General features: G+C 43.0%; 1 protein-coding gene across 1 annotated transcript in view; it reads right to left on the bottom strand.

Moving 5' to 3' along the window:
• Positions 1–13,351, bottom strand: part of DYNC2LI1 (dynein cytoplasmic 2 light intermediate chain 1) — a 103,192-nt gene that overhangs the window by 20,289 nt on the left and 69,552 nt on the right. The window contains exons 10-11 of the mRNA XM_082249842.1: positions 3,329–3,399; positions 3,151–3,248 (exon numbers count right to left, since the gene is read on the bottom strand). Of these exons, the coding sequence (XP_082105968.1) occupies positions 3,151–3,248; positions 3,329–3,399 (169 nt within the window). The remainder of the gene's footprint in view (positions 1–3,150; positions 3,249–3,328; positions 3,400–13,351) is intronic.

Genomic DNA, 13,351 nt, shown 5'->3' with positions numbered 1-13,351 from the left:
GGGGTGAGGACAGTTATGTGAAGGGGGGTGCTATAAAGGGGGGGAGGAAAGTTATGTGAAGGGGGTGCTATGAAGGGGGTGAGGACAGTTATGCGAAGGGGGGTGCTATAAAGGGGGGAGGACGATTATGTGAAGGGGGTGCTATAAAGGGGGGGAGGACAGTTATGTGAAGGGGGGTGCTATAAAGAGGATGAGGACAGGAATGTGAAGGGGGGCTGGGGACTGCAATGTGAAGGAGGGGTACTATAAAGGGGGCGAGAACAGGAATGTGAAGGGTGGGTGATATGAAAGGGGCTTAGAATTGCAATTTAAAGTAGGGGGTGATATAAAGGGGGGCCACTGACAAAAATGTGAAGGGCTGAGGACTGTAATGTGAAGGGGGGATGATGTACAGGGGGGCTGAGAACACTGATGTAATAAAAAGGATTGTGATGTGAAGGATTGTGGACTAGGTTCACATTGTTGCGTAACGCGTGTAGGCGGCCCATTTATTTCAGTGGGCTGCCTTGTAAGCAGAAACGCAGAAAAATAAGTCCCTGACCTTTTTTTTCTTTTTAATTGCGCCGTACCAAGCTACATGGTACTGTGGCACCATGTGATGTGGCACTCGTAAAGACGCGCCATGTTTGCGCATTGTGCAGAGGTTCTTGAGAGCCAAACATATGATTCGGACCTCGGTTGGAAGAAAATTTTACCTACTGGACCTTCATGAATTTTAATTCATTACCCCTGTTCTATGGACTACAAAGCAAAAGTTCCCCTATACAAAGGAGTAAGGAGAGTGGAATGTGCCAAATCAGAAAAGCAGTCTAAGACGAGTTAGCGTAGTCACCTTAAGACAGAAGTGTGTTACCAGCAAGACCGGGTGTAAATAAAAGGGAAAAAAGGGAAAAATGTAGCTATCACATCTAAGAATCTATAAGATGCAATATATTACATAATTGTTTTTTGGGAGTTTTTTTTTTTTAAAGTACCATCACAAAAAAAAAAACAGCATAAGTATTTGTTTTACATTTTTCTACTTTTTATCCAGCTAATACCGTATTTATCGGCGTATAACACGTACTTTTTCCTCCTAAAAATGGAGGAAAAAGTAGCACTGCGTGTTATTCGCCGATATAACAAAAAAAAAAGTCCAGAAAGCAGTCAGCGCTGAGAGGTAGAAGGGGGCGGGCGGCGCCGAGGAGAAGAGAGGACGCGCTGTCATCGGAAGTCCCGCCTCCTATGCCGACGTCAATCATAGGCGCCGGGACTTCCAATAACAGCGAGTCCTTCCTTCTCCTCGGCGCCGGCCGCCCCCTTCTACCTTTCGGCGCTGACTGCTTTCTGGACAAGGGGCGAGGCTGCAATAATGGGCGCTGGCGAGGCTGCAATAATGGGCGCTGGCGAGGCTGCAATAATGGGCACTGGCACTAGCTGCATGAATGGGCACTGGCACTAGCTGCATGAATGGGCACTGGCACTAGCTGCATGAATGGGCACTGGCACTAGCTGCATGTATGGGCACTGGCACTAGCTGCATGTATGGGCACTGGCACTAGCTGCATGAATGGGCACTGGCACTAGCTGCATGTATGGGCGCTGACACTTGCGAGGCTGCAATTATGGGCGCTAGCGAGGCTGCAATTATGGGTGCTGGCGAGGCTGCAATTATGGGCACTGGCGCTGGCGAGGCTGCATGTATGGGCACTGCGCTGGCGAGGCTGCATGTATGTGCACTGCGCTGGCTGCATGTATGGGCACTGCACTGGTGAGGCTGCAATTATGGGCACTGGTGCTGGCGATGCTGCATATATGGGAACTGCACTGGCGAGGCTGCATGTATGGGCACTGGCGAGGCTGCATGTATGGACACTGCGCTGATGAGGCTGCATTCGTGGGCACTGGTAAGACTATATTTAATTTTACAAAAAAATTTCTTTCAAAGTTCAAAAGTTCAAAGCGGTTTATTTTAAATTTCAGCTTTTTTCCTGAAATTTCTGCCCTAAAATTTAGGTGCGTGTTATACGCCGGCGCGTGTTATACGCCGATAAATACGGTAACATTTCATAGTTAATTCTAAAGTTAAAAAAAGATTACTACTAAACAATCAACAATTAAAAATAGTTTAAAATGACACACCTGAATACTTAAAACTATATGTATTCATATCTGCTACAAAATTAAAATCATTTGTCTGCCAACAAAAGAATTATAATTTTCTGGGACTAAATAGGAAAGGGCCAAAACTACAACTTTGCTATGGTTACGTAGCTAAAGAAGCTATAGGGAGATGCAAGATGAAATACACACCAAGGACGAAAGTTTAACCTATAAGAGCCTCTTTGTTACAAGTAATTATTATCATGATCAGGGAGATGCTTCTACTGAAAAGACAAGAACTCACTGCTCAAGGTGGTGTGATTACCTGATGACTCACACGGGTGCATGCCCCGGCTCGCCTCCGTGAAAACTTGATAAAAGAAAAGGAATTGGCAGAACTCCAGGTTGAGTCAAAATCCAGATTTATTTACTTTATACTTTTGTAATGATTAAGCACACAGTCAGTGTGTGAAACGCGTCTACCTTGTCACGATTGTCATATTTGGATGTCCAGTCAATAAATCTGGATTTTGACTCAACCTGGAGTGCTGCTAATTCCTTTTCTTTTATCGAGATGCTTCTACTGCAAAATTCTCAAAAAAGAGGGCACTACTCACCCATCATCATGCAGAAAAAACATGAGGCAAAAGTGTTGCATCTACAGAGTAGTATGAAAAGCCGTCTCCTGTAGAACAGCGAACATTTACTCTATATTTTATTAATAAAAAGTCTGACAGCTGGATTCAACAAATATAAGTAGCTAAAATCACAGTTTCTTAGTGTTTAGCACTTCTGTCTTGCAGCACTTGGGTTCCCGGTTCAAATTTAAAACCAGGACATCACCTGAATGGAGTTTGTATGGGTTCCTTTTTGTACTCCAGTTTCCTCCCACACTCTAAAGACATTCTGGTAGGCTTATTGGCTCCAGTATATATGTATGCATGGGGAATTAAGACCTTAGGTTATAAGCACCTTGAGGACAGTGACTGATGTGAATGTACAGCATGTAACGTGGTGTGTAAACTGTTGGTGCCATACAAATACTTGAAATAAAAAAACACAATTTACCATGGGAGGAAAATGTCTTTCATAAATCTTCTTCCATAACTCCATGGGGGTGCGCACATGAACCTGCCTCAGGTCACTGTCAGATGCAGGGGGCGATCCTAAATATCAGAAGAGATTTAGCTGCTTTAGATTATACTTTGTTTATAATGATGGGGATAAGAGTGATGACAGCACTCACCAATCTGACTGAAGGAATCCGTTCCTGCCGGAATGACCAGTGGCTTATTGTGATCAACTGACACAACTTTGCTGAAAAATCAAAATAATGAAATATTAAATAATTTATCATGTTACAGCTGCAGTACTAAGAACATTAAACAGCCAGATGAAAAGGGAAGATGTTTCCAACAGGAGTCAGATGCCATTATCCCTTCCAGTACAGTTACAATGAAATTATCTGATAGACAGCTATAGCAAAATCTCCATTCAGCCCTTTGACAATGGACAGCCATCCTTGGATCAAAATGTGGCCAGTTAAGCAGGGACTGGCAGAATTTCGATCCATGTATGGGCAGGCTGGTTGTACAGAAGTCAATTTACCAGTTGACTTCTGTACAACCAACCTGTTAGAAAATTCCTGCATGATCAGCGCCACTGGCTATAGACGGAAGAACCAATTATCGTATTTTGAAGTTTCCCTGCTGTCAGAACACAATAGCTCAGGGGGATTATTTCCTCCATTCACTTTGAATGTGTGGATGGGGGAAATCAGGTTATTTATTTTTCGTTCAACCTGCTTAATGTATGGCCAGCTAAAGATTGACTACCTACGAATAGCTGAGAAACTTCCAGCTATTGGAATTTGAGGGAGAGATAAAAGCTGAGGAGTAGCTTAAAGTGAACGTGTGGTATGTAACAGCCAGATGAGCTTTTCAATATGATCTCCCTGTAGCTACAGACACTGTGGAGTAATTCATCCTCAAAAGGCATGGAAGAAGCACTGAAGTCATCCAAGTCCTTCTCTCAGTACCTGCCTCTCCCTGCTCCCCCTACCAGAGCTCCTGCTCTAAGTTAAAGTGGTCGTAAACCCTTTCATATACTCAGTGAAGTGAGTGGCCTCAGATGATACACAGAGATGAAACAAATCCTCCTACATAAGTTGTACCTCTTTATCTACAGTGGTTTTTCTCCTACAATCATTCAAAGTACATAATTTACACAGGATCTCTCAGCTCTGAAAAGCAAGGAGCAGAGACACACACCCCTCCATATAGCTCACAGGAACAGAGCTGAGGCTGTAAATCACAGGCTGTGCCGTCCCCTGTTACCATTTTTCCCTTTGGTGTCAGGAAAACTTGTCAGAAGTGACTCATGCTGATAGCAGAGGAACACAGCAAAATACAGAAATGACACTTAGTGCTCTGGATTGACAATACACACACTATAGTGAGATAGGCTTTGTTCATATTTCATGTCTGAGGTTACAACCACTTTAACTCTAGAGATTAAAAGTTTGAAAGGCTGCAGGATAATTTCTGGGTGGGGACTCAGAGTCAATGAAGGAAAGCAGGGGTCAGTTTGAGATGAGCTGACTAGTCACTGTGGGCTGCTGGGAGGGGGAATTCATTGGGGTGAGCTTGTGAATCACTGCAGGGAAGGGGGAGCAAAACAAAGGTTCTATACCATGCATTACTACACTTATAGGTACATGGGATAATATCAGTGTATATCAAACTTATTTTTCATAGTTAGTCAGGTTGAAAAAAGAGACAATGTAAAAAAGAGAATGGATGCTCCTGCGCTTGAGGGGTTGTTATGCGACTTGGTTTAATAGAAACACGACTCAGCTGGTATTGTCGTCGTTCCTGCTGTGCTGCCACTCTGAACAGGTTGGGGAAACCCAAATGAAGCTCTAAAAAGAAAAAGTACAGAGGGCGCACCAGCCTAGTACATTACCTTTGAAACTATTTATTTTAATAAAATTGAATGCACATCATACTCACAAAGTAGATAAAATGACAGGCAAGAAATAAAATAATAAGTCCACCGGAAGTCTCCACTGAGCATAGTCCACTGATGCAGACCGTGGTTAGATGCTAACCTCTAAAAGCAGCTTACATGTTTCGGGGGTGTCCCCCCTTCTTCAGAGCCAAGAGACAAGTCCATCTAGCTCAACCAATAAGAGGAAGGCGAAAAACCACAGCAAAGCATGATCCAATTTGCTACAGCAGGGGAAAAAATTCCTTCCTGATCCGCCGAGAGGCCATTGGATGTTCTCTGGATCAACTTCACCGATAAATGTTAGTACCCATTTATATTGTACACCTCGGAAAGAATCCAGGCCTTTTTTAAAGCATTCTCCTGAGCTGGCTAGAACCTCCTCTGGAGGGAGTCTATTCCACATTTTCACAGCTCTTACTGTGAAGAAACCTTTCCATGTTTGGAGACAAAATCTCTTTTCCTCTAGACGCAAAGAGTGCCCCCTTGTCCTCCGTGATGACCTTAAAGTGAATAACTCAACACCAAGTTCAGTATATGGACCCCTTATGTATTTGTACATGTTGATCATATCCCCCCTTAATCTCCTCTTCTCAAGAGAGAATACATTCAGTTTCTCTTATCTTTCCTCATAGCTGAACTCCTCCATGCCTCCTATTAGTTTGGTTGCCCTTCTCTGCACTTTCTCCAGTTCCCAGATATCCTTTTTGTGAACTGGTGCCCAAAACTAAAGTGCATATTCCAGGTGAGGTCGTACTAATGGTTTGTACAGGGGTAAAATGATATTCTCTCTCTGGAGTCCATACCGCTCTTAATAAAAGAAAGGACTTTGCTCGCTTTGGAAACCGCAGCTTGGCATCGCATGCTATTATTAAGCCTTTAATCTACCAAAACCCCCAGATTTTTCTCCACTATGGATTCCCCCAGTTGTACTCCCCCTAGTATTTATAATGCATGCATATTCTTAGCCCCCAAGTGCATAACTTTTCATTTATCAACATTAAACCTCATTTTCCACATAGTTGCCCAATAAAACAATGCATGGAGGTCAGCTTGTAAATTGGAGACATCCTGTATGGATATTACTCCACTGCAAAGCTTGGTGTCATCTGCAAAAATTGAAATGATACTTTTAATCCCAGACCCTATATCATTTATAAAGATATTAAAAAGTAAGGGTCCCAACACTGAACCTTGGGGTACACTACTGATAGCCTTAGACCATTCAGAGTAAGAATAATTAACCACTACTCTCTGATTTCTATCTTTTAGCCAGTTTTCTTTACGTTTACAAACTGATTTTTCCCACCCTGTAGACTTTACCTTACACATAACCATGTGTGGGGAACTGTGTCAAACACTTTTGCAAAAATCCAAATATACTATGTCCACAGCCACCCCTCTGTCCAAGGTTTTAAATTGAAGAGAGAGAACATCGCTCAGGCTAGTCAAAGTCCACAATTCAAGGTGAGTGCTGAACCTCGCCTCACCACCGGAAGAAGCATGAAAGAAGAAAATGGCTGCAAACCACCACGGAATCCAATGAAGAAAAGTTCTTTATTCACATAAGTGGTACAAGGTAGAGCAGGGTAGGACAGTAGACGCGTTTCACACGACTGCTACGTGCTTGTTCACTACCAATTAGTGAACAAGCACGTAGCAGTCGTGTGAAACGCGTCTACTGTCCTATCCTGCTGTACCTTGTACCACTTATGTGAATAAAAAACTTTTCTTCATTGGATTCTGTAGTGGTGTGCGACCATTTTCTTCTTTCAAGGTTTTACTTACCTCCTCATAAAAAGAAATCAGATTTGTTTGACAACTTCTGTCTTTCATGAATCCATGCTGTCTGTTGCTTAAAATATTTTTTTTCCAGCAAGAACTCATCAATGTGGTCTTTCATTAAACTCTCCAGTATCTTCCCAACTATAGAAGTTAAACTAACAGGTCTATAGTTACTTGGTAAAGACTTTGATCACCACATTGGCCCTACGCCAATCCAGTGATACTATTTCAGTCATTTTAGAGTCCCTAAAAATTAGAAACAATGGCTTTGAAATGACAGCTCAATTCAATCATGCTCATTATGAATTTTCTCATTCTGCTGTCCTGTAATGTTAGGCTATATTTTTACGGGTGTACCTATGTGTACACCTGTACGAAAGGCTGTCTTTACCCCCACTGGATGCACAGGTGTTCTGTGCATCTGCAAGCGTGCAGTCCCATTCATGTCAATTGGGATGTAGCAACAGCACGGACATAGCTGCTAGTCCAATTTGGCCTTGTTCACACAGGCATACTTAAAGCGGAGTGTCACTCATTTTTGTGTTTATTAAAATTCAGCAGCTACAAAAAGTGTAGCTGCTGACTTTTAATAAACACACACTCACCTTTTCCATGGTCCAGCGATGCGGCCGCCTGAAGCCTCGCTTCTCTCCCTCTCCTCTCTGCTGCACCAGCACTGCAAGTGTGGACTCCCACCTGTAAGAGTTTGCGGCTTCACAGCCGGTTGTGAGCTGTGTAGAGCCTATCCATTGGTTGGGCAATCTTCTGAGACCTGTAACGTGTCCCAGAAGATTGCAAGGAGGGAGGGGGAGAGGAGAACTTCCGCTCATAGTTCCTAGGTGGCTTGAGCGGAAGTGGGAGCAGGTACCTGTCAAAACGAGGTACCTGTGGCCCCCCCCCCCAAAAAAAAATTGAATATTTTGGGGGGAGGAGTGCTTAAAGCCTAACTTCCCCTTTTGGGTGGAGCTCCGCTTTAAGCGAATGCCTGTGTTTGCCAACAAAGGGATGCACGAGTGTTCTGTGCATCCTCGTGCAGGCAGTCCCATTCATGTCAATTAGGATGCAGAAGGTGCATGGAATGCAGCCACTGCTCCAATAAGAAATCCATGTGGGTGTGGATGTACAGCCCTGAACACACAGTGTGCGTTTCAGGACCCGCACACGACATATAAGGAGCAGCGACTGTGTCCATGCAGCTGCTATTTGGAGCAGCGACTGTGTCCATGAAGCATGCCAATTAACATTAATGGGACTGCCTGCAGAAAAATTGTGCATCCCTGTGTTGCCAAACAAGGGCACTGGCTTAACTCTGCCTGTGTAAATAAGGCCAAAGTGGACCAGTGGCTGTGCATTCCCCTTTGGGCTAATTCGGCCTTCGCACGGGGGTACGGATAAGTATGCCTGTGTGATTGAGGCCTTTGACTACTGTGCGGGTGTGTGTCCCTAAATGCACCCTGGGGTTCATTTACTAAAATCAAATAGATGAAATGTGCACTCTGCAAGTACAGTTGCTCCAGAGCTTAGTAAATGTGGAGAAGCTCTGCTGACTGCTATCATTCAATCATGTGCAAGCAAAATTGTTGTTTTTTTTCCTTGCATGTGATTGAGTATTCTTTGCAAAGTGAAGCTTCACCTCATTTACTAAGCTCTGAATAAACTGCACTTGCAAAGTGCACAGTCTTTGTTATAAGACAATAAATAAAGGAGCACTCCCAGCCCTATGGAAGTCACTACAGCCACAAGCCCAGGAATAGATAAAATCTAAATTTACTTTAATGTAAAGTTAAAAAGCATGACATGCAGGAGTTCAAAGACTGATACATCATCAAGCCAGTGTAGAGGAGAAACACATAATCCCAAAAGCTGAAGGGTGACACATGATCCTGGAACAGTAGGTTCACCACCCAGGAGCCTCAGTACAGTGGAAGAAGTGTGTGGATTACGGCCGCCGGGGTCACTGAGGTGGTGGGTCTGCTGGAAGTTACTTGTCCAGGAACCAGATGTGATGTCATACCCCTTGCAAAAGAATACCTAAATATCCGCTTGGGAGGGCAAACTGGAAGTCTTGGGGAGCACTCAAACCATGTCAAACCAAAGGAGAGAAGCCAGTCACCATAATAACATGTTTCGGGGGGCTTGCCCCTTCCTCGGATCATGGTTCATGATGGTCTGAGAAAGGGACAAGCCCCCAAAACATGTTATCGTGGTGATTGGCTTCTCTCCTTTGGTTTGACATGGTTTGAGTGTGCTGTGATTACACGCAGAAGGAACTGAGCGGCAGGTACGGCAGACTCGATGTCCGCCGGCACCTGCTGATCATCAGCCAGAGAACAGAATCATGGTCTACCTATGTAAACAAGGCAGATAGCCATTCTGACAGAAGGGAAGAGATGAAATTTGTGTCCCTGCAAAGCAGGAAGTAAATTTCATCTCTTCCTCTAGTAAAAGCACCTCACACAGTATAGTAAAACACTAGGCACACAGTTATCCCTTTGATCGCCCCTGATGTTTAACTCCTTTCCAGCCATTGTGATTAGTACAGTGACCGTGCATATTTTTTAGCACTGATCTCTGTTTTAGTGTCACTGGTCCCCAAAAAGTGTCAAAAGTGTCAGTGTCAGAATGTCCGCCACAATATCGCAGTCCCGCTATAAGTCTTTGATTGCTGCCATTACTACTAAAAAATAAAAATAAAATAAAAACAAATAAAAATATCCAATAGTTTGTAAACGCTATAATTTTTGCGCACACCAATCAATATATGCTTATTGGGATTTTTTTTCTACCAAAAATATGTAGCAGAATACATATTGGCCTAAACTTATGAAGAAATTAGATTTTTTAAATATACAGTAAAACCTTGGATTGCGAGCATAATTCGTTCTGGAAACATGCTTATAATCCAAAGCACTCTTATATCAAAGCGAATTTCCCCATAAGAAATAATGGAAACTCCGATGATTCGTTCCACAAGTCCTTCAGTTTATAGTCTATATACAAAAATTATAGCAATGTGATAGGTTGTGTAACCATAAAATGTCCATCCACAATATGCAGCCTTCCCAAGGGGATTAGAAGCAAAATCTAGCAGAGCTACAGAATATAAAAGAGATGAGAGTGTAGAAATATGGTTACATGTAATGAAGGTTCAACATTTAGTAACTCACATGGTTGATGATTAAAATAGGCACACCTAAGTATGCAGGCATCCGGGGTAAAGCTGTCCACATAGACCATCTTCTGAACCACAGACTCTCACCACTGTCAGTCTGCAATCCTGACCGGGAAGAATAGCCTGCAGTAGAGTGATCTGAAAGCGAGGCTTTGAATCACTCGTGGAGTGCAGCGGGGAAGGGATGATGAAGACGGCTGTGCAGAGGACGGTCTATGTGGACAGCTTTACCCCAGATGCCTGCATACTTAGATGTGCCTGTTTTAATCATCAACCATGTGAGTTGCTAAATATTGAACCTTCATTAAATGTAACCATATTGCTACACTTTAGAGGCTCCTCTCTTCTTTTTTTATACATGACGCTACTTGTATATCAAGACATCGCTTGTATATCAAGTCAAAATTTATTTAAAACATTTGCTTGTCTTGCAAAGCGCTCTCAAACCAAGTTACTCTCAAACCAAGGTTTTACTGTATATATTTTTTTTATAGGATAGGTTTTATAGCAGAAAGTTAAAAAGCCACTAGAATGACCAGAATTCCTTCAGCCTCGATCCTGCGCAAGAGTCTTGGTAGAAGCTTGAGAGGAGGGAAGGCGTAAATCAGATAAACCAGGCCCCAGGGAGCCACCACTGCATCTGTGGCATCTGCTAGAGGATCCCGTGACCATGCCACAAACCTTTGCACTTTCCTGTTGAGCCGAGACACAAACAGATCCACCTCAGGGGTGCCCCACCAGAGACACAGCTGACGAAACGCCTCCATATGAAGGGATCACTCCCCTTGGTTCAACACACGCCGACTGAGATAATTCTGCAAATTTTCCACCCAAGGAAAGTGTACAGTGGAGAGGGCCGGAACGAAACGTTCTACCCACCGAAGAATGTTGGCTACCTCGAGAGCTGCCAATACACTTCTTGTTCCACTCTGGTGATTGACATTAGCCACGGCCCTGGCATTGTCCGATTAGATTCGTACCGTACACCCCTGAAGGTGATCCATCCAGTGATTCAGGCACAGCCTGATCGTTCGGAGTTCCAGGACATTGATCGGGAGTCTGGATTCCGACCGAGGAGCGGAGTTCCGACTAAGGACACCTCCCCACCCGGACAGACTGGCATAGTCACCCAGTCCGGCAGTTGATTGTAGATCTTACAGAAAAAAACAAAGAGAAAGAAAATGAATCTAAATAGAAACAATTGCCAGGACCAGAGATCTCAGCAAGGAACTAGATCCTTACTCCTGACTAGGCAGATGAGTACCTATAGCAGAGAGGGGGAGTATACCTCCCTGGGACTGCCCATAGACATAGTCAAGTTCTTTTTTTTGCCTAGTGTCCTACTCCTGTAGGGGGCAGTATAACCCAATGGTCAAGAAGATCGTGAGCTGTGTCCTTCAATAAACAAAAGATAAAATGGCCTGGTCATTAAGGGGTAAAACCTTCCAGGGGTCAAGTGGTTAAAGTGAACTAAAGGAAAAACTTTTTTAATTAGCTTTGGACAGAGTGGAGAGGGATTTGAACACCGGTCAGGTTTTATTGCTGTCTGTGCTAGGGAGATTCCCCTCTCTATTTGCCATGTTGTCCAATGAAAGAAAAAGTAAAAGAAAATCCCATATTTTGGGTTGTCCCCAGAAAAATAATAGAGGGGAAATCTTTCAATGGGGACACTAGTTCTGATGACCTAGGGGGGCCTCAATGGATTCACTTAATTTGCAGGGATTTCCTCTCACTTCCCGTTTTGGCTACAGGACAGGAAGTGAAGGTAAATCTTCCCAACGGGACACAGGTGGCAAAAAGAAAACTGGCAGGGGTTATAACCCTCCCTTACTTTATACAACATGAAAAAAAAAAAAGTTTTACCAATAGTTCTACTTTAAGTATGCCTCTGTGAATGAAGCTGAATTGGAGCAGCGGCTGTGTCTGTGCAGTCGCTGCATCCCAATTAACATGAAGGACTTCCTGCATGCCAAGGAATGGAACACCTGTGCATCTAGTGCGGGCAAATAGAGCACGTAGGTAAGCCCTTGTGAATGAGGAAGGGAAATACCTACAGCTGTATTAGAATATAATAATAACTTAGATTAAGGAAGGTCCTGTGTGCTATAATTAGGCTTGTTCAGTGTGGTTTTACAAAAAAATAAGGGAGTACAAAGCAGATTTCTAATTATGAAGACTGCCTTAATATTCAAGCCTACATTGACAAAAAAAACAAGGTTACAAAAAAAAAAAAAAAAAACGGTCAAAACTGAATAGGAGCTCCAAGGATTCCAAGGATTCCAATGATTCCATTATATGACAAATAAGAGGCAGTTCAACAAACAGCTAAGCTAGCATACGTGCCTTGGATGCTAAAGCATGCACTCTCAGGGCTCGTTTACCCCATACGTGCACGAAAACAAATGAGAAAAACGTGCAGATTTATCAGCTTCACATAAGTTTACATTCCTTTTCATGTGCATTTCAGTGAGTTTTTATTTGCATCCGTTATGTGCCCTGTTCACACCAATGTTGATTTTGTGCCAGTTTTTTTTTTGTCAGTGCAGAAAACTGCATACACCTTGCAGATTCCTGCGCAGAAAAATCCACACATGTCCTGTTCACATCACTGGTAACACGCAGATTTTTTTCTGCGCAGGAATCTGCAACCTGTATGCAGTCTTCTGCTCTGAAAAAAGTGATGTGACATCAACACTGTGGTGTGAACAGGGCACATAACTGACACGCACAAAAACTAATGTTAACCACTTAAGCCCCGGAGGATTTGGCTGCTAAAAGACCAGGGGGTTGTTTGCGATTTTTTACTGCGTGACTTTAACCGACAATTGCGCGGTCGTGCGATGCTGTACCTAAACGAATTTGACATCCTTTTTTTCCCACAAACAGAGCTTTCTTTTGGTGGTATTTGATCACCTGTGCGATTTTTTGATCATGCGCTATAAACAAAAAAAGAGCGTAAATTTTGCAAAAATAACAATATTTTTCACATTTTTTAATATGAAATTCCCCCAAAAAAATCTGTAAAAATCAAAATTTTTTAACATTTTCGGGCAATTTGTTTTATGCTACATATGTTTGGTAAAAAAAAAATCGCAAAAAGCGTATTTTAATTGGTTTGAGCAAAAGTTATCGCGTTTACTAACAAAGGGAAAGATTTTTGTCATTTTTGGTGTTTTTTTTTTTTTTAACGCGTAATGGCGGCGATCTGCGATTTTTTTTTCGGTACTGCGACATTGCGGCGGACAGATTGGACCCTTGACTGACATTTTTGACACTTTTGGGGTTACCAGTGACATTACTGCAGTA

This window comes from Pelophylax lessonae, assembly GCF_965119305.1.
Source record: "Pelophylax lessonae genome assembly, chromosome: 3".
Taxonomy (NCBI): domain Eukaryota; kingdom Metazoa; phylum Chordata; class Amphibia; order Anura; family Ranidae; genus Pelophylax; species Pelophylax lessonae.
Note: the sequence above shows the minus strand (reverse complement) of the source record. Positions and strands in the feature narration are given on the sequence as shown.